Raw genomic sequence first — 24,104 nt, 5'->3', positions numbered from 1 at the left:
GGAAGCTGGGAAGAGGAGACAACCAAGTGTAAACCCAGCCACATTTCCTCTCAGCTTTAGTCCAAGGGACACCCACTGCACCAACTGGGAGAAAAACGCTGAAGTCATCTTGGCCTGGGCCAGATCCACTTCCACCCCTTCACTGCTGCATGAAGCTCTCCAACTGTTCCTGCAGGGAGTTGAGCTGTGGAGAGATAGATGCACAGAAGAGACAGGAAGCATTTCTGCTGACCCTCTTGTACCTGATTTAGGGGGGAAAAATCTATCACAGTAGGAAACTTCTCCCAGGCCTACATTTCATCACAACTACAAGCCTAGGGCCAGTCTTCTGTGACTCATCCAGTGGTTCTTTGCAGTTTGGAATGTGGATGGGGGTGACAAGGGGCCAACCTGAAGGTATCCAGCCAAGGGGTCAGGTTTTATTCCAGGGAGGCAGAGTGGAAAGAGGGAGAATCAGAAGACTCAGATTCTAGTCCCAGTTCTGCATTGTGACTTGGGGAAAGACGCTGAGGGAACTGAGGCACAGAGAGGTTGGTTGAGAGGCCTAACCCCCAGCTTTAGTTATTTTCCAGTAAGGCCCTTGGATTAACCCCAGGATTCACATTTGATAGTCTGCAGTGTGGTAACACCCCCTCCCCTGCTCTGAACCTCAGAGCCACCCTCCGCTCCCTCCCCAAGGACACTTGACCCCCATTTTCTCACATCATCTTAGAGGCACTCCTCTGGGGAGGAAGGAGGTGCACCCAGAGTTTCCCATGGAGAATTGGCCTCAGCTTCACAACATTTCACCCCTTCCTGGCTCTGCGCTAAGTTTTGAGGCTGAGTCTTCCCCTTCCTCCCTGCCCTCTACCAGTAGGAGTTGACATTTGTCTCAAAGAGATGAAGGAAATACAACACCTAGAACAAGAGCGAGTCAGTGCAACGGAATGGAGGAAAGGCCAGGAAACTCGGCTCCGGAGATTGTTCTGGAAATCGACTAGGCCGAGGCTCACTCTGCCTGAGGACCCCATTGCATTATTATAATTATAATTATTAATCGTATTTATTGAGCACTTACTATGCACAAACACTGTACTAAGGGCTTAGGAGAATACAATATAACATCAAACACATTTCCTGTCAATCAATCAATCAATCATATTTATTGAGCGCTTACTGTGTGCAGAGCACTGTACTAAGAGCTTGGGAAGTACAAGTTGGCAACATATAGAGACGGTCCCTACCCAACAGTGGGCTCACAGTCTAGAAGGGGGAGACAGAGAACAAAACAAAACATATTAACCAAATAAAATAAATAGAATAAATATGTACAAATAAAATAAATAAATAGAGTAATAAATACATACAAACATATACACATATATACAGGTGCTGTGGGGAGGGGAAGGAGGTAAGGCGGAGGGGATGGGGACGGGGAGGAGGGGAAGAGGAAGGAGGGTGCTCAGTGTGGGAAGGCCTCCTGGAGGAGGTGAGCTCTCAGTAGGGCTTTGAAGGGAGGAAGAGAGCTAGCTTGGCAGAAGTGTGGAGGGAGGACATTCCAGGCCAGGGGGATGACATGGGCCGGGGGTTGACGGCAGCACAGGTGAGAACGAGGCACGGTGAGGAGGTTAGCAGCCAGAGGTGGTCGGGTCAGCCCCTCTTCACTGTGCCCCTTGTTGGATGCTTTTATCGTTTTTACAATAATAATAATGATAATAATAATAGCATGTGTTAAGCACTTCTTAAGTGACAAGTTAATTAGGTCGGACACAGTCCTTGTCCCACATGGGGCTCACAGTCTTAGCCTTGTTTTACTGATGAGGTAACTGAGACACGGAGAAGTTCAGTGACTTGCCCAAGGCCACATATCAGACAGATAGTGGTGGAGCTGGAATTAGAACCCAGGCCCTTGCTCTAATCACTAAGCCACCCTGCTTCTATATCATCATCATCGTCAGTATTTATTGAGTGCTTACCATGGGGAACACTGTACTAAGCGCTTGGGAGAGTATAATACCTCTTCTCGGCACCCCGAACTCACCCTTGTCCCTGTTCTGCTGGTGACTCTTATTTCCTTTTTTCTCGGTTCAATCTATGCCCGGACCTCTCGGCTGATACAGTGGCCGGGAAAACCCTTGGGGGTGGGGCAAGGATGGATGAGGGAGTAACGGTAGAGCATAAGGTGGGGTGGGGGGGGTCCTTTACAGGGACAGGGGAGGGAGGGAGGGAGCTCTCACCGCTCCCTCTGGCCCCATACCCCTGCATCACCCCAAGCCAGCTGACTGAAGACCCACCCAAAATGTCCTTGCTCTGCCTGAGGATCCCAGGGTTCCCCCCACCATGAATCCAGACTTGTCCTCAAATGAGCAAAGAGGTCTTTCCAATTCATTCATTCATTCATTCATTCATTCATTCAATTGTATGTACTGAGCACTTACTGTGTGCAGAGCACTGTACTAAGCACTTGGGAAGTACAAATCGGCAACATATAGAGACGGTCCCTACCCAACAGCGGGCTCAAAGTCTAGAAGAGGGAGACGGACAACAAAACAAAACAAGTAGACAGGTGTCAATACCATCAGAATAAATAGAAATATAGCTATATACACATCATTGATAAAATAAATACAGTAGAGTAATAAATATGTACAAATAAATGCAAGTGTTGTGGGGAGGGGAAGGGGGGAGGGCAGAGGGAGGGAGGGGGTGATGGGGAGAGGAGGAGGAGAGGAAAAAGGGGGGGCTCAGTCTGGGAAGGCCTCTTGGAGGAGGTGAGCTTCCAGTAAGGCTTTAATTCTGAGCCCCCACCTGGATTTCCCATCCCTAACCTGCTGTGAAACAGCTGGTCCAGAAATACCATCCTTTCAGGTCCTACAAGCTAGGCACTGAGTCTCTTCCTCCCTTCTAGGCCCTACTGAGAGCTCACCTCCTCCAGGAGGCCTTCCCAGACTGAGCCCCTTCCTTCCTCTCCCCCTCGTCCCCCTCTCCATCCCTCCCATTTTACCTCCTTCCCTTCCCCACAACACCTGTATATATGTATATATGTTTGTACAGATTTATTTCTCTATTTATTTATTTATTTGTTTGTTTTACTTGTACATATCTATTCTATTTATTTTATTTTGTTAGTATGTTTGGTTTTGTTGTCTGTCTCCCCCTTTTAGACTGTGAGCCCACTATTGGGTAGGGACTGTCTCTATATGTTTCCAACTTGTACTTCCCAAGAGCTTAGTACAGTGCTCTGCACACAGTAAGCGCTCAATAAATACGATTGATGATGATGATGATGATGTAGGTCTGATGCTTTCTACCCTATGTTCCAGCCTGATCTCTGGACCCCTCCAGGAAATACCTTGCCCAGCTGAAACTTGGGGAAATGCTCCTTGGCACTTGGATGTTGCTTTGGGGCATGGGGCTGTGTCGTCTTGTCCGGATGTTTTCCCATGGGTCCACCCAGGAGCCAAGGAGGCAGACTTCCTGTCTGACTCCAATCCCGTAAGTTTGATGTAGGCTGTGTTTTCTGAAGCCGAGGAAGATGGTGCCCTGACTGAGGGCAGGATGATATCCTTCCCATTTCCAGGCTCTGCTACAAGGAAGTAACGTTATCATTCAAACCGCAAACATCTTTCCCACACTCTCGGCTCCCACCCGGGTCTGCATCCAATGTATTCTAGAGCAAGGCTTTCCTCTCATATTACTTCATATTAAGCTTCCTCCACAGGGCTCTGCAATCCATGGGTGAATTTTCTGAATGTGGAGTTTTCAGAGGGTGTCTTCCCTGCATTCATATGCGCCTGTGGCTGGTGTTTCTTGAATAGCAGCGTGGCTCAGAGGAAGGAGCACGGGCTTGGGAATCAGAGGTCATGTGTTCTAATCCCGGTTTCGCCACTTAGCTGTGTGACTTTGGGCGAGTCACTTAACTTCTCTGTGCCTTAGTTCCCTCATCTGTAAAACGGGGATTAAGACTGTGAGCTCCATGTGGGACAACCTGATCACCTTGTATCCCCCCAGTGCTTAGAACAGTGCTTGGCACATAGTAAGTGCTTAATAAATGCCATCATTATTTATTTATTATTTACCTGGGAGCTGGTGCTCCCAATATCTCTTTTCTTAAGCTTGGCAATTCATGGAAGCAGCATGGTGTTGTGGATAGGTCAGTGGTCTGGGAGGTAGAGGATCTGGGTTTTAATCCCACCTCCACCACTTCTCTGCTGTGTGACCTTGGGGAAGTTGCTTAACTTCTCTGTGCCTCAGCTACCTCATCTGTAAAATGGGGATTAAGACTTTGTGCCTCATATGTGACAAGGTTTGTGTCCAACCCGATTAGCCTGTATATACACCAGCGCTTGACACAGTGCCTGGCGCATAGTAAGTGCTTAACAAATACCATAAAAAAGCAGATCGGGTTGGGGAGGGGGAGCCTCACACTCCTGACTAGATCTCTATATGTTGCCAACTTGTACTTCCCAAGCGCTTAGTACAGTGCTCCGCACACAGTAAGCACTCAATAAATACATTTGAATGAATGAATGAATCACAAAGAGCTGTATGCCATTAAAATGGACTGACTAAGATGGCATCTGAGGTTTTCCAACAATGGCTCCAAAGGTAGAACCCCTCCTCTCTGATTGGGGAAACTCTTCTACCATCAAGAAAGTAGACAAACTTGGGGTTCAGTCACAAAATGACCACAGTCCTCCAACCTGCTCTAAGCAAATGGAAGGCACTTACAAGGAATCTGGAGTGGTTTCGATGTGTTTTTCATCCCTCAGGTGGAGGATAGAAGTCATGTCAAATCACTTTCAACAGCTTCAGAGGCTGTGAGTGAAAATCAGGCCGTCTACCACAGTTAACTTGGGGTCCGTGGAAGGATTCCAGAGCCACCACAGGGTCTCTTGTGGTTCCAAATGAAATCAACCAATCAAAGGTATTTATTGAACACTTATTGTGCACAGAGTAGTGTACTAAACATTTTGGAGAGTACAATACACAAAGATGGTAGACACAGTCCCTTCCCACAAGGAGCTTACAGTCTAGACAGGGAGACAGGCACTGAAATAAATTGCAGGTATGTACATTTGTGCTGTGGGCCTGAGGGTGAGCTCTACTTGTTTTGCCTGTCTACTTGTTTTGTTGTCTTTCTCCCCCTTCTGAACTGTGAGCCCGTTGTTGGGTAGGGACCATCTCTATCTGTTGCAGATTTGTACTTCCCAAGCGCTTAGTACAGTGCTCTGCACACAGTAAGCGCTCAATAAATACGATTGAATGAATGAATGAATGCATGGGGAAAGTGTGCTGCAGAAAGGAAAAGATTGGGAAACTGAAGCCCAGCTCATTTTGGGCAGGGAATGTGACTATCAACTCTGTTACATTGTACTCTCCTGAGAATACAGTAAGCACTCAAATACTTGATTCATAGAAGCCCTAGCCTAGGCACTAGTCACGTCCAGGTACTGGTCTTCAGGATGAAAATTCCCATCAGTGTCATCCAACTGCCTCTGATATTCCAGGACTCCCTGACCACTTCCCATTATTGCCATTGCTTCTTGGTCAGCATGGAGGGCAGAGACAGAGTGTCGCAGGGAAGATAAACCAAGCAAGGCTGGGCTCCAGACAACCCCTTGTGGCCCCATCATCCCACATCCCACCCATGGTTGGGAGGGTCCTACAGGCTCAGCAACAGATTCCCAGTCTCCCCTAGGAAAGAGAGGTTCCAGGAGCCATGCAGGGGGCAAACACAAGGAGGACAGTTCATGGGGAGCTGAGGAGAGGGCTGCCTGGAGGCAGTAGTCCTGGGCCCAGAAGCATTCATGGACCAGACTGAGGGCAGAGATACTGGGTCCTCCCAGAAGCAGAAGGCCGTGAACAGGCTTGATTGACCCAAAGGATGCAGAGCACTGTTCTATGCGGGCTGGTTCTCCTAGAACATGCATCCTTGTGGATCCCAGTGTTTAGGAAAATTTGCACTGCGGTAGTCATGCTTTGTCTCTTTCCAGCGGTACACACCCAACCGTCTTCCAACACTGTGCCGACCTGTTTCCAGGCATGTTTGCATTGTCAGATCTTTCCCTATTTCCATCATCACATTCTGGCCAAAACGTGGAGGGAAAATGTGCATTCTGGCCAAATTGGATGTGCTTGGGGTAAGTGTGGGAGAGAAAATAGATACAACCTCTACAAATACTGACCCAGCATCAACAGCTCTAACTCCTCCTTCTTCCTTTGGCAGGCAATGATAATAATAGCGATGATGGTATTTGTTAAGCACTTACTATGTGACAGACAGATAGTAAGCACTGGGGTAGATACAAGGTAATCAGGCTGTCCCACGTGGGCCTCACAGTCTTAATCCCCATTTCACAGGTGAGGAAACTGAAGCCAAAGTCACACAGCTGACAAGTGGCAGAGCTGGGATTAGAACCCAGGAACTCTGACTCCCAAGCCCATGCTCTTTCCATTAAACCAGGCAGGCAACAGTGAGGAAACTCTGTAACACAGCTGGATGGCCGGCTGAGCCTTTAGTGGGTTCTCCTCCCACCAAGCAACACTGCCAGCCCCCAGACAGCTCATAATTAGCTACTTCCAGAACCAGGTTCCCAACACCTCCTTTCCACTGGAGTGAATTGGGGGTGGCCTGCTGCAACTACCCATGAAGATGAAGCACCCAGTGAGTAGATGCATGGTTGTCATGTGTGTGTGTGTGTAGGATGTGTGGCTTAGTAGAAAGAGCATGGGCCTGAGAATCAGAGTACCTGGGTTCTAATCCCATTCTGCTACTTCTCTGCCGTGGGATGCTGGGCAAGTCACTTAACTTCTCTGTACCTCAGTTTCCTCATCTGTAGAATGGGGAATCATTACCTGTTCTCCCTCCCACCTAGTCTGTGAGCCTCACTTGAGACAGGGACTGTGTCCAACAATATTCTCTTCCATCCATTCCCTTACTTGACAAATAGTAAGTGCTTAACAAATGTTGTCTGCCAGGTGTAGCTCAGAGAAGGAATAGGCTCCTTTGCCATTCGGGTGGCAGGTTGTTCTCTTCTCTGGAGATACTGACAGGTGGCCTCTGACCCCGGTCTGAGGAAAGGATTGAGAATATTTCAAAAGGGATGAGCATATTGAATGGAGGGAGGTCTCAGGAGGTGGGATGAGACTTTTCAGAGCCACTTGGATTGTGGGCCTCAGTTCGGGCTCGGTGAGATGGCGCCCACGATTGAGGAGGATTTTGGTTTTGCAAAGATCTTCACGTGACCTCTCCCATCTAGTCAATGCATTCTTTTCCTCAGTGCTTTATTTTAGGGGTTGTGTCCATCTCGGTAAGACGCATTAAAATCCTTCGGTCAGATGGTCCCCAGAACTGTAGGGGCAGCTGATCCAGCGGCCGGGTGGCCTGAGTCCTGTTGGAACTGATTGGCTGTGCCGGTGTTCCTTCTGCCATGGTTACGCCTTCCCCTCCTAAGTACCCTCACCACTTTCTCTAGCCCCCCACCCTACTAGATCAAGGGACCCCATGTTTCTCCCTGAAGTTCAGGGACCAGTTAGTCAATAGTGGTAAATGCACCGTACTAATACTAAGCATCTGGGAGAGTACAATGGAAGGAAGCCACATATCCCCTGCCTTCTAGGAATTTACAATCTAATGGGGCTGACGGACAGTTGGAAATTGTTTGAAATTAGTGGGAGGAGGAATAGGAGAATATAATAATAATAATAATAATAATAATAATAATAATAATGTTGGTATTTGTTAAGCACTTACTATGTGCCAAGCACTGTTCTAAGCACTGGTTGGGGGATACAAGGTAATCAAGGTTGTCCCACATAGGGCTCACAGTTTTAATCCCCATTTTACAGATGAGGGAACTGAGGCACAGAGAAGTTAAGTTACTTGCCTAAAGTCACACAGCTGACAAGTGTCGGAGCCAGGATTAGAACCCATGACCTCTGACTCCAAGCCCGGGCTCTTTCCACAGCCTAGTGAATAGAGTATGGGCCTGGGAATCAGAAGGACCTGGGTTCTAATCCCAGCTTTGCCACCTGGCTGCTTTGTGGCCTTGGACAAGTCTCTCAACTTCTCTGCACCTTATTTCCCTCATCTGCATAATGGGGATTAAGACTGTGAATCCTATGCCGAAAGGAGACTGGTGTGTCTATCCCAGAGCTTGGTACAGAGCCTGGCACACAGTAAGGACTTTTCAAATATCATTAAAAAAATTGAATTGGGAAGAGGAAGCAGAGTCCATTGGGAAGCCATTGCATTTAGAGTAGCTGCTGGATCCTCCCTGGGTCCACATTGAGTCTTTGAGATCCTGGGTATTTGGGCTGGTGTTTATCATCGTGGCCTAAACTGGGTGAAAGTGGGCTACAAAAGAGACTGCTCAATTTCATCAGGTCAAAATGGTGACAATTGGGTTTCCTCCCCAGGGATTGGGCAGCTGTCAGTAAATGCTCATTTGGAAAGGAGATTTGGTCCTTACGTTTGATCTGAAAGACACAGGCAATCACGAGGCAAGTTAGGGTATCTGTCTCAGGGAACTTAGCTCTGCTGAGGGACTTGTTTATTGCTTTTTAGGCTCAGTTTATTGGGGGAATGGTTTTCTCCCTCCTTTTTTCACATCTTCAAAGGTTTTCTTTGTCACTGAGAAGGAAAAGTTGAAACTTTCTCCCATTGCTCATAATTATCCCGTTATTACTGTGCTGAAAAGTTTCTGGTGAAGAAGTGCCAAGTTTGTTGTCTCCTTAATAATGCCCTGAGTGGGGTGTCTGGGTGTTTGCAACAAGTGGTTTTAATTGCTCCACTCTGTTCACTGCATTGGTAATAAGCAATGCCCAATGAGCCTATTAATGTTCAACAAACCTGGGTAAGATAAACCTGTGTAAGAGGCTTTCACCCTTTTCAATGACGGTCTAAAAAATAAAAGCCTAGGAAGGAAGAACACTTTAAGAAAAGAAAAATATACAGACATTTTTCGAACAAAGATTATGGCTTCTTAAAAAGTCAGGTTGGGAGCTGGATATTTGAATCAAAGCAGACAAATTTCCCTGGTAATACAAAGACTGCCTTTTTCCTCTGCTGTTTCTAATGGTAAAATTAAGATATGTTTCTTTGATCAGAATACATCAGGGGGAAAATTGGGAGGGATGACTTTGTTATTACTAGTTGAAATTTGAATTCAGCAGTGACCCCTGCCTCTCTGGGTCTCCTCTAGGTCAAGTTTAGATTTTTCTGAGGAAATGAGAAAGGTGTTGGCTTCAACCCAACAGAGAGAGATTCAGTATTGCAGCATCCATAACTCCAGTCACATTCCCGACTCTGGCCCCTCCACGTTTGTGTTCTAGCACCTTGCCCTGCGTTAGTCGCAAATCTTCCTGCTTACGTCACAACCCTCATCTAATCTCCCACTCCTGTACTGGGACCTAACATAAGAAAGAACTAGTCTTCACCAGTGACCAGAGAAGACCCACTTTCAGACAAATAGTGAGACAACAGAGAGATGGACTGTGTGTAGCCAGCAGTGACCCTACAGCATCCCGCAATGGTCATTTGGAGTTCTGCCCCCCCGTTTGGCAGCTCTCTGCAGGACCCTTTCAGGGTCTTGTTTTTGGCCTGAGTGGGTGGGACAGGACACCCTGCTGCTCCACCTTCCCTTGCATCTAGTAACCAAGTGAGTCTCTGCAACCACTTTCACTTCCATATATCAGAGACTCATTACAAGAGGAAAAAAAAAAAGACTCCGCTTGGCTTTAATGATCTACAAAGGAAAAAAGATATCTTTTCCTGAGAGGACATGTCAACACAATGCTGGTCCCTTCAATCCACTTCCCATTGGTGGAATTTCACTGCCAATTAGGAATATGATCCCTGGAGTCTCCTGAAGCCTGAAATCATGAGCTCTGGAGTCTTCTTGAAATATTTATTCTCTTCCTGTTCTAGGTAGTGGATCTGGATTTCAGTGCTAAGCAGGTTTTTCTCTCAAGGTGAGTGCAAGAACTGGTATCGTATCCCTCCTGCCAGTTGATCTAAGCTATATCATACTAAATCATCTTTGTTTTTTTGCCTTGGAGAGGGTAATGTATTAGCCAATCAGAGAGAGAAGATCTGGCCTCAAATCATTTAATATTTTGAAGTCAAGGTAAGAGATATGTTTATACTAGCCACGCTTCTTTAAAAAAAATGACCTTGGTACCGTGTTGAATGTACCGCTTGAATTTCTATCAAACTGGGATTTGAAGTTATTATATTCTAGACTACAAACTGACTGTGAGCGGGAAACATGTCTGCTAACTCTGTTGTATTGTAGTTTCCAACTACTTAGTATAGTACTCTGTACATAGTAAGGGCTCAGTAAATATCATGGCTTGATTCCCTCTAAGTGCCCTACAGAGATGGAGTTAAGCTTTCAAAATAAAAAATGGCATTCCAAATAATTTGTTTTGTTTCTTAGGGTTAATTCAGGGATTTAATACAGGCAAACAAATTCATCAATGGACATGCAAAGATGCCTTTTCTCCCATGGGGTTTGTGAGGAACCAAAGGAAAACTGACCGATTTGACCACACTTAAAACCAGGCTGGTCTGGGTGCTTTGGTGACCCATCTCTGACCAAAGGCTATCTGTGGATTTTATTGTTACTTTGAAAGGACTACATTTCCAGCAGCAGTTACTTTGGAAGCTATAGAATTCAATGAGTATCTGGTCTCCTTCACAAACTGAAGGCCCATTCCAGCTCTTTGATTATTTTTAAAAAGGGATCTAATTCATTTCCTTCCCTCCTCTTAAATTAATGAAAGACTTTACATTTTAATTCTAGATAGTAACTCTCGGGAATAAAAATATCTGCATTCTCTTGTATTTCCTACAATCAGCTCTGGAATTCCATTTGGCTGACTCACTGGAAAGTCCATAGTTCCTTTGAAATAAAGGTGATTGGTGCCTGAGAGCTCCAGCTTGTGAAGTCAGACCAAATCTGTAGCTTCCCAAATAGTCACAGCTATCTTCCAAGCTTTTGACATACTCTAACTTCAGGAATGCTTTTGCATAAGATTTAAATGTATTTTCTGGATAAATATCACTTAAGATAAATGGGATGTTATTTTGTAAGAAAACTATGTATGGCTGAGGTTGGAAAATGGCCTCTCTTCATGTCCCCTCCCTCCTGTCCCCAAAAGAGTTAGTGAAATTAAGATAATACATTCATCCTGTATCTCTGGCTTCTAAGGAGTGAAGGAACATCAAGTGCCCAAAAGAAGTATTAATAATATTAACTGTGGTATATCTTAAGCGCTTACTATGTGCCAAGCATTGTACTTAGCACTAGGGTAGATACAAGATAATCAAGTCAACTTAGACACATGGGCTCACAGTCTAAGTAGGAGGGAAAATGAATACTGAATCCCTTTTCTGAGAATGAGGGAACTGAAGCACAGAGAAGTTTAGTGATTTGCCAAAAGTCAACCACCAGACAAGTTGAGAAGCTGGGATTAGAACTCAGGTCCAAAGTAGTTCAGCTAATAACCCACTGAGAGGCTTGATAAAGAAAAATATGTTCTCATTAGATGAAATCTATCACTGCAGTCAGAGGCAGAGAAGGGTCCACTCTCCCACCCACCCCCCCAAAAAAAAACCCAACATAGAACTCATTTTTAGTCTAGGAATGGATAAGATTGCTGATTAGAAAAATCTCTCTCTCTGTCTTTATGACCTTAGTTTCTGCATTGGGGGGTGTCTGCTCCATTAGAAGATGTAACCATCAATTCCCAAAAGGGGTAAAAACACCGGATTTAGGAAAATCCATCCTCCAGAAATGGTCTCAAAGATGGAGAATCTGTTTGAGTCTAACTTAGAAGGCTGAGAAGGGTTCTAGAATGTGCACTCCTCAAGCAAATTTTGTCAGCTCTTTCCCCATCACTGGATAGAGATTGTTTATTTTGATTATCTCTAAAAAATGTGAAAGACTAAATTAAGTTAACCTCTTTGGCATTAATTCCCTTCAGAACTTTGAATCCTGAAGGCTACCCAGAGGTACCACTTTCCTAGCAAGTGACTTCCTCATTTGGAAGAAAGAAAATACAAATAGGAGGAAACTGTAGTGAGAATTGAAGTTCCACCCACTACATAAAAAGCAGAGACCTTACTTACCTTTCCTGATCAAGAAAACCCAATTCCATCCTAATTTGAACTGCCCTCAGTGATCTAATGACCTCAGACTAGAGACCAGGTTATCCATAAATCCCAGCTCTGAGGAATACACAATTTTGTGTTGGGTGCCTCCTGGAAATTATACCATCTGCTCCTTGTCAGTTGATGTCTAATGACCAGGAATCCTGGGGAACGCACCAAGTAATTCCCATCCAGCCCTCTTAGAGTCAGAACTCACTGGGCTTGTATTTTCTAAAATTCAAGTTCTCTTTCCTTTGTCTTGGTTCCACAGGTAGGAGAAAATGAATAAACTGAGAGAGAACAACTACACTGAGGTCACAGAATTCATTCTGGTTGGACTTTCCCATCAGCCCAAAAGTCAAATCATTTTCTTCTGTATCTTGCTCCATCTCTATCTGGGAATCATCGTGGGAAATAGCCTCATCATCATGGTAGTGTGGAAAGAGCCTCGACTTCACACCCCAATGTATTTCTTCCTCTGCAATCTGTCCTTTATTGACCTGTGTTCTACCACCACCACTGTGCCTCTGGCCCTTGTCAAATGCCTGAGAGACTGCCCCACTATCACCTACAATGACTGCTACGCCCAAATGACCATCTCCCTCTTCTTGGGCATGACTGAGTGCTGCCTATTGGCCGTTATGGCTTATGACCGATTCGTCGCTATATCAAACCCCTTGCGTTACACGCTGATCATGACAATGAGGGCTTGTTTCCAGATTGCCACTATCATGTGGATAGGTAACTTCCTGCTGGCCCTAATTCCTATGGTCACCATACCGGCTCAGTTTTGTGCAGGGCACAATGTAGTGAACCATTTCGTATGCGAGGTCGTAGCCGTCTTAAAGCTGGTCTGCTCGGACACCAGTGTCGGTGAGACACTGCTGTTGATAAACTCGATCGTCATCGTGCCCCTCCCCTTTCTGTTCATCCTCCTCTCTTATATCCGGATCGCGGTGGCCGTCTTGAAAATCCCCTCCACAGCTGGGCGGAAGAAAGCTTTCTCCACCTGTGGATCGCACCTGACCGTGGTGACCATATACTACGGGACCATTATCTCCATTTATGTCATACCTCAGAACAAAGACAGTAAGGACCGGGACAAAATCATCTCTGTATTTTATGGAACAGTGATCCCCATGGTGAACCCTCTTATTTATACATTGAGAAACAAGGATGTGATAGGAGCCTTGAGAAAGGCAGCAGGGAAAACCAAGAAAGTAAGGCTGTTGCTGTGAATTCTATGACATACAATGCTGAGGTGAGGCTGACTGAGAAATAGGTATAATTCATTATACCTATAATGTATAGGTACATTATACTTATAATGTAATATAAGGTATAATTCAGGAGGGAAATGAACTAGAATTGATCCATAAGGGCATTTGGAGGTCCCAGGTTCTAAGTCTGACTCCAACACTCACTGTGGGACCTTGGGCAAGTCCCTTAATTTATCTGTGCCTCAGTTTCCTCATCAGTAAAATGGGGATTCCATACCTATTCTCTGTTCTACTTAGACTGTGAGCCCAGTGTGGGACAGATACCGTTACTGACTCGATTACCTTGATTACCCCAGCACTTAGTACGCTATGTGGCCCATAAGTGCATAACAAATACAATTATTACCACGTATATATCTTTAAATGATAAATTACATAGTTATATTAATGTCTCACTCCCACTTTGGCATGTGAACTTGTTGGCAGCAGGAAACGTGCTGCCAACTCCTTCGGATCGAAGGCTCTCAAGCGCTTAGCACACAGTGCTCAGCCTGTAGTAAGTGGTTTAATACCACTTTTGTCATTCTTCCCAGGGTAGGGCGGAGTTGGTGGGGTTGGTATGTCTGTGTGCCTCTGTGTGTGTGTGTCTTCATTCAGCATGGAGTGGCAGAAACAGGAAGCCTAGCAGAAGCAGAGACACCTAGTGAGTTGGAGAGAGTGCCCTACAACTGGACAGAAAGGAACAAGGTAATTGAGGGCTACCTTCTGTGCCTGGAGGGAGCCCCCTCCTTTCACCTCTTTGTTTTTCCTCAAAATTCTCCTCTATTCCTAGTCCCCAGGAGACTAGGGGCTTCCCGAGGTGGAACCTGTCTAGAGGCCAATGGCCAAGCTCTCTTGAAAATAGGAAGATGAGGTAATTCTCCCCTTATGGGGGGGGGGCCCCCTAGGACGGAGGAGTAGATCTTATAATTCCCCTGATTAGGAGAACTAGAGAAGCTGAGCCCAAAGAAGGGAAACTCAGAGAGGCTGGATGGTTACCCACAGACTTAAATACGAGGGACCTAACTAGCAATAAGAACAGTGGCATTTTATTTCAGAGATAATCTCTCGGGTGAGCCCACTCAGGTTAATGAAGTCCAAAGAATTAGAGGGTTTCCCCCTTTAAATCTTTCAGGATCTGGAGTAGGTTTGTGAGGAAGGTGGGAAGGGGAGACAACCAAGGGTAAACCCATCCACATTTGGTCTCAGCTTCAGTCCAAGGGACACTTACTACACCAACTGGGAGAAAAACTCTGAAGTCATAATAATAATAATGGCATTTATTAAGCACTTACTATGTGCAAAGCACTGTTCTAAGTGCTGGGGAGGTTACAAGGTGATCAGGTTATCCCACAGGGGGCTCACAGACTTAATCCCCATTTTCCAGATGAGGTAACTGAGGCACAGAGAAGGTAAGTGACTCACCCAATGGCTCACAAGGCCTGACACAAGGCGTGGGTATATAGGCTGTGTAAAGCTTAGGGGCTGTGTAAAGCCTGGGTCTAGTGCAGACCGGAAACAATCGATCAGTCGTACTTATTGCATGCTTACTGTGGGTAGAGCATTGTTCTTCAGTAGGGGAGTGGTAAAGCTCAGCCTTGACCATTTAAGTTCCTGCCGCTCCACTCCTCCGGACTTGAGGACATCACTACTCATTCCCTTCGATGAGCTACTTTTCTGGGTCCAGACTGCCCGACTCTGGGGTCTCTGCTGTTAAAGGATATGGACATTGACGGCTTCAGCATCGGTACTCAGCAGCCGCTTCACTTCCTTTTCGATGTCTGGAGACTCAATGTACCGGGTGTAGGACAGGAGCGAAACTAGAGAATATTCATTCAATCGTACAATCGTATTTATTGAGCGCTTATTGTGTGCACAGCACTGTATTAAACCCTTGGGAGAGTACAATATTCATTCATTCAACTGCATTTATTGAGCACTTACTGTGTGCAGAGCACTATACTAAGCGCTTGGGACATCATAACAATAAACAAACACAGTCCCTGCCCACAACAAGATTACAGTCTAGAGGATATTAATTCTAGGGTTTATTAATCGCTTACTATGTGCCAAACACTGTACTAAGTGCTGGAGTACTCTCCTTCTCTAGACTATAAACTTATTGTAGGCAGGGAGAGTGTCTATTGTTGTACTCTCCCAAGCACTTAGTACAGTGTTCTGCACATAGTAAGTACTCAATAAATATGATTGAATGAGTAAATATGATGTAAGCAGGTTGGACACAGACCCACCCCACCCTCCGTCCCACACGGGGCTCACAGTCTCAAGGGGAGGCATTCTCCATTTTACAGACCAAGAAAAGGAGGCCTAGAAAAGTGAAATGACTTGCCCAAGGTCACCCAACAGGGAAGTGTGGATCTGGGATTAGAACCCAGAACTCCCGCCTCTGTGCTCTGTTCCCTTGGGTCATGCTGCTTCTCTAAGACAAACACCATCAACCCCGGATCAGGTGGGGACATCCCCTAGCTGCCCATGGAAGAGGCAGTCGATCAGAGCTTCTTCTTCGAGGCCTCAGCCATCTCTCTCACTGATGCTTTCTCCTCCTCCACAGCCAACGCCCCATCCCAAGGTGACCCTGGGGTACCGACCATCTCAAGGTCAAATACTATCTCATGTCCACCTGACCCAGCAGGCGGAACTCGGAAGTGAGGGAGGGATACTGCCCCCATGACCAAACCTGCTAGATTGACAGCCCAAGCAGGGAATACAGAAGGTGTCCCTCGCCCCCATGCCAATCAAATTAGGTACGGAGGAGGGGAGAGGGCAGAGATTGGATAAACTGAGGCCGGAAGCTGGAATGGCCAAGGAGTACAGGTGATAAATGCCTGTCGCCTGTGACCTTCTGGAGGCAGAACACCAAGACACACAGCAGCAGGAGGAGCAGCCGCACATCAGTAGCGGTGGCGAACATGTCTTTCTCTGCCCAGAAGGCCAGTTGACTGCTCTGCAATCAGAACCAACACACTGAGGAAAAGGCCACAGGATGGGGGAGTGTCTCTCTGAACATTCGTGTGTAGGGACCAGATGCCCCGCTTTGGATGAAGAATATAAGTGGATTCCTCCAGTGTGCAGATAGCACATGGTGAGAGCCAGACGCCCACCACATGCACTGGTAATGTAATGGATTCCTACCGTGTGGGAAAGTAAATGGATTCCTCCCGGGTGCAAAAGCAAGTGGATTCTTCCCATGTGGGAAAGCACGTGGATTCTTCCCGGGTGGGAAGTGCACATGGGTGAGAGCTACCCGCTTCACCCACGCGCGAGTAATGTATGGTTGTGTTCCTCCTTTTAGGGACGTTCAAATATTACTGATTGATCACATTCCTCCCAAAAGGGAATTTGAATCCATTGCGCCTAAACAATTAAATAATTCAATTCACCTCACGGAATGAATTTTATATTAAACTCAGGCTTTCCATCCCAAGGCCCCCCCCCCCCCCCACTTTCTCTCTCTCTCTCTCTCTCTCTCTCTCTCTCTCTCTCTCTCTCTCTCTCTCTCTCTCTCTCTCTCTCTCTCTCTCTATCTCTCTCTCTCCATGCCGATTACTGAATGAACCCATCCCCTGAGGACAGGTGATATGCCCCCAGGGAGCCACCTAGCAAGGTTCCTGCCTGCCCCAGCCCAGGGTGACCGGCCAGATGGGGTGCTCTTTCTCAACTTCTTCTTGGCTGTTTTCCTAAACCACCGCTTCAACAAAATCTTTAACAAAGACTCCATGATGGCCCTGGCCACCAGAGGAAAAGCAACATCCCTGATTTCTCAGCTCCTTGGGTTTCCCCTGCTAGAAACTGGGCTGTTTACCTCCCACAATCCTCCTACCACGGGGGAGCAGAGGGCCTTGAGTGCACACTCTTCTCACTTACGATGTATTTTGATGGTCATTATGCTCTTGGAGCCAACATTTCTTGCCTATGTTATCCATCTCACCGTGGCGTCATGTTCCTGAAGGACAGAGGGAGAGTAGATGTGTCAGGCTAGGGTGCAGTGGATTAACAGTTTTCCTGCTTCATTGTTCTAGAGTCAAGTTCCCCCCACATCTGACCTATGAAGGATTTATCAATCCCCAGTATGGTGTAAAGCTTCCTCTCAGTTAGTGTCCCCTGGGTGCAACTTTCTCAGTCTGGAAAGTTCAGATCCAGACCTCAGTGGCTCAAGAAGCCCTCAAACAGTGTTCCGGTGGGCTGGAGTTCCTGTCCCCCGAGTGGCTGGGCAGCACAATTGGACTGGGCTCATAATTATCCTGTTATTACCGTGCTGAAAAGTTTCTGGTGAAGAAGTGCCAAGTTTGTTGTCTCCTTAATAATGCCCAGAGTCGGGTGTCTGGGTTTTGCAACAAGTGGTTTTAATTGCTCCACTCTGTTCACTGCATTGGTAACAAGCAATGACCAACGAGCCTATTAATGCTCAACAACCCTAACTTAGATATTCATGAGAGGCTTTCACCCCTTTCAATGACAGGCTGAAAATACATGCCTAGGAAGGAAGAACTCTTTCCTCCCTTCAAAGCCCTACTGAGAGCTCACCTCCTCCAGGAGGCCTTCCCAAACTGAGCCCCCTCCTTCCTCTCCCCCTCCTCCCCTCACCATCCCCCCACCCTACCTCCTTCCCCTCCCCACAGCACCTGTATATATGTCTGTACAGATTTATTACTCTATTTTACTAGTACATAGTTACCATTCTATTTATTTTATTTTGTTAATATGTTTTGTTTTGTTGTGTGTCTCCCCCTTCTAGACTGTGAGCCCGCTGCTGGGTAGGGACCGTCTCTATATGTTGCCAACTTATACTTCCCAAGCACTTAGTATAGTGCTCTGCACACAGTAAGCACTCAATAAATACGATTGAATGAATGAATGAATGAGTGAAGATTATGGTTTCTTAAAAAGTCAGGTTCCCAGCTGGACATCTGAGTCAAAGCAGACTATTTCCCTGGTAATACAAAGATTGCCTTTTTCCTCTTATGTTTCTGATGGGAAAAATTAAGATATGTTTCTTGGACTAGAGTACATCAGAGGAAAAATTGGGAGGGATGACTTTATTATTACTAGTTTAAATTTGAATTCAGCAGTGACCCCTGGTTCTCTGGGTCTCCTCTACCTCAGGTTTTGATTTTTCTGAAGAAATGAGAAAGGTGTAGGCTTCAACCCAACAAAAAGAAATTCGGTATTGGGTTCTAATCCCAGCTCCGGCACCTGCTTCCTGTGTGATATTGGGCAAGGCACCTAACTTCTCTGTGCCTTAGTTTCTTCATCTGTGAAATGGGAATTCAATGCCTGTTCTCCCTCCTACTTAGACTGTGAGTGCCACGTGGGACAGGGACTGTGTCCGATCTGATTAGCCTGGATCTACCCCAGCACTTAGAACAATGCTCGACACACTGTAAGCACCTAACAAATATGATGATGATGATGATGATAATAATAATAATAATAATAATATCCCCAGCAGCAGCAGCAGTCCCTCCCACATCAAGGGTAGGGCCACTTTATCTTTCCAAATGTCCTACTGTTACCACTGCTCACCCAGGAATCTTTCTGCCCAGCTACAGTCTGGTTCTGTCTATGCAGCACAAAGGTAAATTAAGACTTGGAGTTCTCCAGCTTGGTTATCCACTCTAATCAAGTTCATTGGGTAATTACTCAAGTTCTACCTCCCTGGGTAGCCCAGCAACAGGAAATAAAAGGGCTTTCCTCAAACTTTAAAATCTTCATTAATCTCAAAGCTCATTTCTGATTTCCCTCTCCTAGTTTTCAAAAATAACTTGGGAATTGTGAAGGGAATTGAATGTCAGGGCTTGAGGGACTGTGGGACGCTGCCAGACTTTATTTTGTGATCAATTCCTGTCATCATAGTAGAGTGGAAAATGGTGGCCTTCTGGCTTTTTAGGTCTTTAAAGACTTCCCTCTCCCAATCCTCATCCCCCGCAAAATCCCTGCTCCCTTTCCAGCCCCATATTCCAAATGAAAAATTGTCTCCAGAGGCTCAGGCCATTATCAAAAAGTTATTTTCTAACTATAGCTCACGTAATTGTCCACCCTCCCTTGCATCTAGTAACCAAGTGAGTCTCTGTAAACACTTTCACTTGCATGTATCTGGGACTCATTACAAGAGGAAAAAAAAGACTCTGCTTGGCTTTAATGATCTACAACTGAAAAAAAGTATCATTTCCTCAGAGGGCACGTCAACACATTGCTGGTCCCTTCAATCCACTTCCCATTGGTGGAATATCACTGCCTATTGGGGATATGATCCCTGGATTCTCCTAAAGGCTGAAATCATGAGCTCTGGGGTCTTCTTGAAATATTGAATGTCTTCCTGGTCTAGGTAGTGGATTTGGATTTCAGTGATATGCAGGTTTTTCTCTCAAGGTGAGTACAAGAACCAGTATCATATCCTCTTTGCCAGTTCATCTATGCTATATCATACTAAATTATTTTTGTTGTTTACCTTGAAGTATCAGCCAATCAGAGAGAGCAGATCTGGCCTCAAATCATTAAATATTTTGAAGTCAAGTTAAGGGATACATTTATACTAGCCCCCCTTCCTTAAAAAAATGACTTTGGTACAGTATTGAATGTGCTGCTTAAATTTCTATCAAATCAGGATTTGATGTTATTACATACCAGAATATAAACTCATTGTAAGCAGCAAAAATGTCTACTAACTCTGTTGTATTGTATTCTCCCAAGTACTTAGTTCAGTATTCTGCACATAGTAAGGGCTCAATAAATATCATTGATTGACTGATTGACAATGTGCCCTACAAATAGGGAGTAAGCTTTTAAAATAAGAAAATGGTGTTTGAAATAATTCATTTTGATTCTTAGGGTTAATTCAGGGATTTAATACAGGCAAACAAATTCACCACTGGATGTGCAAAGATGCCTTTTTTCCCGCTGGGTCTGTGAGGATCCAAAGGAAAAACGACCTATTTGACCACCCTTAGACCAGGCTGGGCTGGATGTTTTGGTGACCCATCTCTGACCAAAGGCTATCTGTGGACTTTATTGTTACTTTGAAAGGACTACATTTCCAGAAGCAGTTACTTTGGAACCAGTAGAATTCAGTGAGTATCTGGTTTCCTTCACAACCTGAAGACCCATTCCAGCGCTTTGATTTTTTTTTTGAAAAAGGATATAATTCAGTTCCTTCCCACCTCTTAAAGTAATGGAGGACTTCCCATTTTAATTCTAGATGGTAACCATAGGGAATAAAAATGTCTGCATTATCTTGTATTTCCTACAATCACCCCTGGAATTCCATTTGGCTGACTCACTGGAGAGTCCGTAGTTCCTTTGAAATGAAGGTGATTGGTGCCTGAGAGCTCCAGCTTGTGAAGTCAGACTAAATCTGCGGCTTCCCAAATAGGCTCAGCTATCTTCCAAACGTTTGACATACTGTAACTCCAGTTACATTTTTGCATAACATTTAAATGTATTTTCCAGCTAAATATCACAAGATAAATGGGATCTTATATTGTGAAACAACAATGCTGGCTGAGGTTAGAAAATGGCCTTCACTTCATGTCTCCTCCCTCCTGCCCCCAAAAGAGTTAGTGAAATGAAGATATTACATTCATCCTGTATCTCTGGACTTTTAAGGAGTGAAGGAACATCAAGTGCCCAAGAGAAGTATTAATAATATTAACTGTGGTATTTCTTAAGTGCTTACTATGTGCCAAGCACTGTACTCAGCACTAGAGTGGATACAAGAAAATCAAGTCTCACATGGGCTCACAATCAAAGTAGAACGGGTATTGAATCCCCTTTTCGAGAGTTAGGGAACTGAAGCCCAGAGAAGTTTAGTGATTTGCCAAAAGTCAACCACCAGACAAGTTGAGAAGCTGGGATTAGAACCCAGGTCCAAAGTAGTTCAGCTAATAACCCATTGAGAGGCTTAATAATGAAAAATATGTTCTCATTCAATGATATCTGTCAGTGCAGTCAGAGGCAGAAAAGAGTCCACTCCCCTGAACGCCCCCCAAAAAAAACCCAACATAGAACTCATTTTTAGTCTAGGAACGGATGAGATCACTGATCAGAAAAATCTTCTCTTCCTCTGTGTTTACGACCTTAGTTTCTGCACTGGGGGAGTCTGCTCCATCAGCAGATGTAACCATCAATCCACAAAAGGGTTAAAAACACTGGATTTAGGAAAATCCATGCTCCAGAAATGGTCTCAAAAATGGAGAATCCGTTCTAGTCTAACTTAGAAGGCTGAGAAGGATTCCAGGAAATGCGCTCCTCAAACACATTTTGTCAGCTCTTGCCCAATCACTGGATAGAGATTCAATCAATCAATCAATCAATAAATCATATTTATTGAGTGCTTACTGTGTGCAGAGCACTGTACTAAGTGCTTGGGAAGTACAAGTTGGCAACATATAGAAACAGTCCCTACCCAACAGTGGGCTCACAGTCTAAAAGGGGGAGAAAGAGAACAAAACCAAACATACTAACAAAATAAAATAAATAGAATAGATATGTACAAGTAAAATAAATAAATAAATAAATAGAGTAATAAATATGTACAAACATATATACATATATACAGGTGCTGTGGGGAAGGGAAGGAGGTAAGATGAGGGGGTGGAGAGGGGGACGAGGGGGAGAGGAAGGAAGGGGCTGTTTTTAGACTGTGAGCCCACTGTTGGGTAGGGACTGTCTCTATATGTTGCCAATTTGTACTTCCCAAGCGCTTAGTACAGTGCTCTGCACATAGTAAGCGCTCAATAAATACAATTGATGATGATGATGATGAAGGGGCTCAGTCTGGGAAGGCCGTTTATTTTATCTCTAAAATATGTGAAAGACTAAATTAAGCTAACCTCTTTGGCACTAATTTCCTTCAAAACTTTGAAACCTGAAGGCTATCCAGAGGTACCACTTTCCTAGCAAGTGACTTCCTCATTTGGAAGAAAGAAAATAAAAATAGGAGGAACTTGTAGTGAGAATTGAAGTTCCACCCACTACAAAAAAAGCAGAGACCTTACTCACCTTTCCTGATCAAGAAAACCCAATTCTACCCTAAGTGGAACTGCCCTCAGTGATCTAATGACCTCAGACTAGAGACCAGGTTATCCACAGATCCCAGCTCTGAGGAATACACAATTTCGTGATGTGTGCCTCCTGGAAATTATACCATCTGCTCCTTGCCAGATGATGGCTAATGACAAGGAATCCTGGGGAACACACCAAGTAATTCCCATCCAGCCCCCTTAGAGTCAGGACTCATTGGGCTTGTATTTTCTAAAATTCAAGCTCGCTTTCCTTTGTCTTGGTTCCACAGGTAGGAGAAAATGAATAAACTGAGAGGGACCAACTACACTGAGGTCACAGAATTCATTCTGGGTGGACTTTCCCATCAGCCCAAAAGTCAAATCATTTTCTTCTGTATCTTGCTCCATCTCTATCTGGGAATCGTTGTGGGAAATAGCCTCATCATTATGGTAGTGTGGAAAGAGCCTCGACTTCACACCCCAATGTATTTCTTCCTCTGCAATCTGTCCTTAATTGACCTGTGTACCACAACCAGCACGGTGCCTCTGGCCCTTGTCAACTGCCTGAAAGACTGCCCCACTATCACCTACAATGACTGCTTTGCCCAAATGACCATCATCCTCTTCTTGGGTATGACCGAGTGCTGCCTACTGGCCATCATGGCTTTTGACCGATTCGTCGCCATATCGAACCCCTTGCATTACACGATGATCATGACAATGAGGGCTTGTTTCCAGATTGCTGCTGTTATGTGGATAAGTAGCTTCCTGATGGCCCTAATTCCTGTGCTCTCTATACCGGTGCGGTTTTGTGCAGGGCACAATGTAGTGAACCATTTCATATGTGAGGTGGCAGCCGTCTTAAAGCTGGTCTGTTCGGACAGCACTGTCAGTGAGATGTTGATGTTGATAAACTCGATCGTCATCATGCCCCTCCCCTTTCTGTTCATCCTCCTCTCTTATATCCGGATCGCGGTGGCCGTCTTGAAAATCCCCTCCACAACTGGGCGGAAGAAAGCTTTCTCCACCTGTGGATCGCACCTGACCGTGGTGACCATCTACTACGGGACCCTCATCCCCATTTTTGTCATACCTCAGAACAAAGACAGTAAGGACCGGGACAAAATCATCTCTATATTTTATGGAACAGTGATTCCCATGGTGAACCCTCTTATTTATACATTGAGAAACAAGGATGTGATAGGAGCCTTGAGAAAGGCAGCGGGGAAAACCAAGAAAATAAGGCTGTCGGTGTGAATTCTATGATATGTAATGCTGAGTTGAGGCTGACTGAGAAATAGGTATAATTCATTACAGGAGGGAAATGAACTAGAATTGATCCATAAGGGCATTTGGAGGTCCCAGGTTCTAAGTCTGACTTTGACACTCACTGCGGGACCTTGGGTAAGTCCCTTAATTTATCTGTGCCTCAGTTTCCACATCAGTAAAATGGGGATTCCATACCTATTCTCTGTCCTACTTAGACTGTGAGCCCAGTGTGGGATAGAGACTTTGACTGACTCGATCACCTTGATTACCCCAGCACTTAGTATGCTATGTGGCCCATAAGTGTGTAACAAATACAATTATTACCATGCTCATATCTTTAGATGATAAATGATAAATTACATAGTTACATTAATGTCTCGCTCCCACTTTGACATGTGAACTTGCAGGAAACGTGCTGAC

At 45.2% G+C, this 24,104-nt stretch overlaps 2 protein-coding genes across 2 annotated transcripts; both read left to right on the top strand.

The window, feature by feature from the left end:
* Positions 1-12,600: 12,600 nt before the first annotated feature.
* LOC119929569 (olfactory receptor 13H1-like) lies at positions 12,601-22,723 on the top strand. The gene is made up of 9 exons (XM_038747741.1): positions 12,601-13,356; positions 14,014-14,103; positions 15,115-15,189; positions 15,883-15,996; positions 19,365-19,475; positions 19,742-19,785; positions 20,440-20,483; positions 20,863-20,918; positions 22,706-22,723. The coding sequence occupies exons 1-9, from the start codon at positions 12,601-12,603 to the stop codon at positions 22,721-22,723; spliced, it is 1,308 nt and encodes a 435-aa protein (XP_038603669.1).
* A 175-nt stretch (positions 22,724-22,898) lies between these two features.
* On the top strand, positions 22,899-23,672 carry LOC119929568 (olfactory receptor 13H1-like). The gene has a single exon (XM_038747740.1). It carries the CDS (start codon positions 22,899-22,901, stop codon positions 23,670-23,672), a length of 774 nt encoding a protein of 257 aa, XP_038603668.1.
* Positions 23,673-24,104: the final 432 nt, after the last annotated feature.

The sequence above is a fragment of the Tachyglossus aculeatus genome, chromosome 6, assembly GCF_015852505.1.
Source record: "Tachyglossus aculeatus isolate mTacAcu1 chromosome 6, mTacAcu1.pri, whole genome shotgun sequence".
Classification (NCBI taxonomy): domain Eukaryota; kingdom Metazoa; phylum Chordata; class Mammalia; order Monotremata; family Tachyglossidae; genus Tachyglossus; species Tachyglossus aculeatus.
Note: the sequence above shows the minus strand (reverse complement) of the source record. Positions and strands in the feature narration are given on the sequence as shown.

Coding starts and splice junctions, on each gene's coding strand:
- LOC119929569 (XM_038747741.1), top strand. CDS start 12,601: ATGTATTTCTTCCTCTGCAATCTGTCCTTTATTGACCTGTGTTCTACC. Junction 14,104..15,114: donor ACTGGACAGAAAGGAACAAG/GTAATTGAGGGC, acceptor CTGCTGTTAAAG/GATATGGACATTGACGGCTT. Junction 20,484..20,862: donor TTTGGAACCAGTAGAATTCA/GTGAGTATCTGG, acceptor TGTATTTTCCAG/CTAAATATCACAAGATAAAT.
- LOC119929568 (XM_038747740.1), top strand. CDS start 22,899: ATGTATTTCTTCCTCTGCAATCTGTCCTTAATTGACCTGTGTACCACA.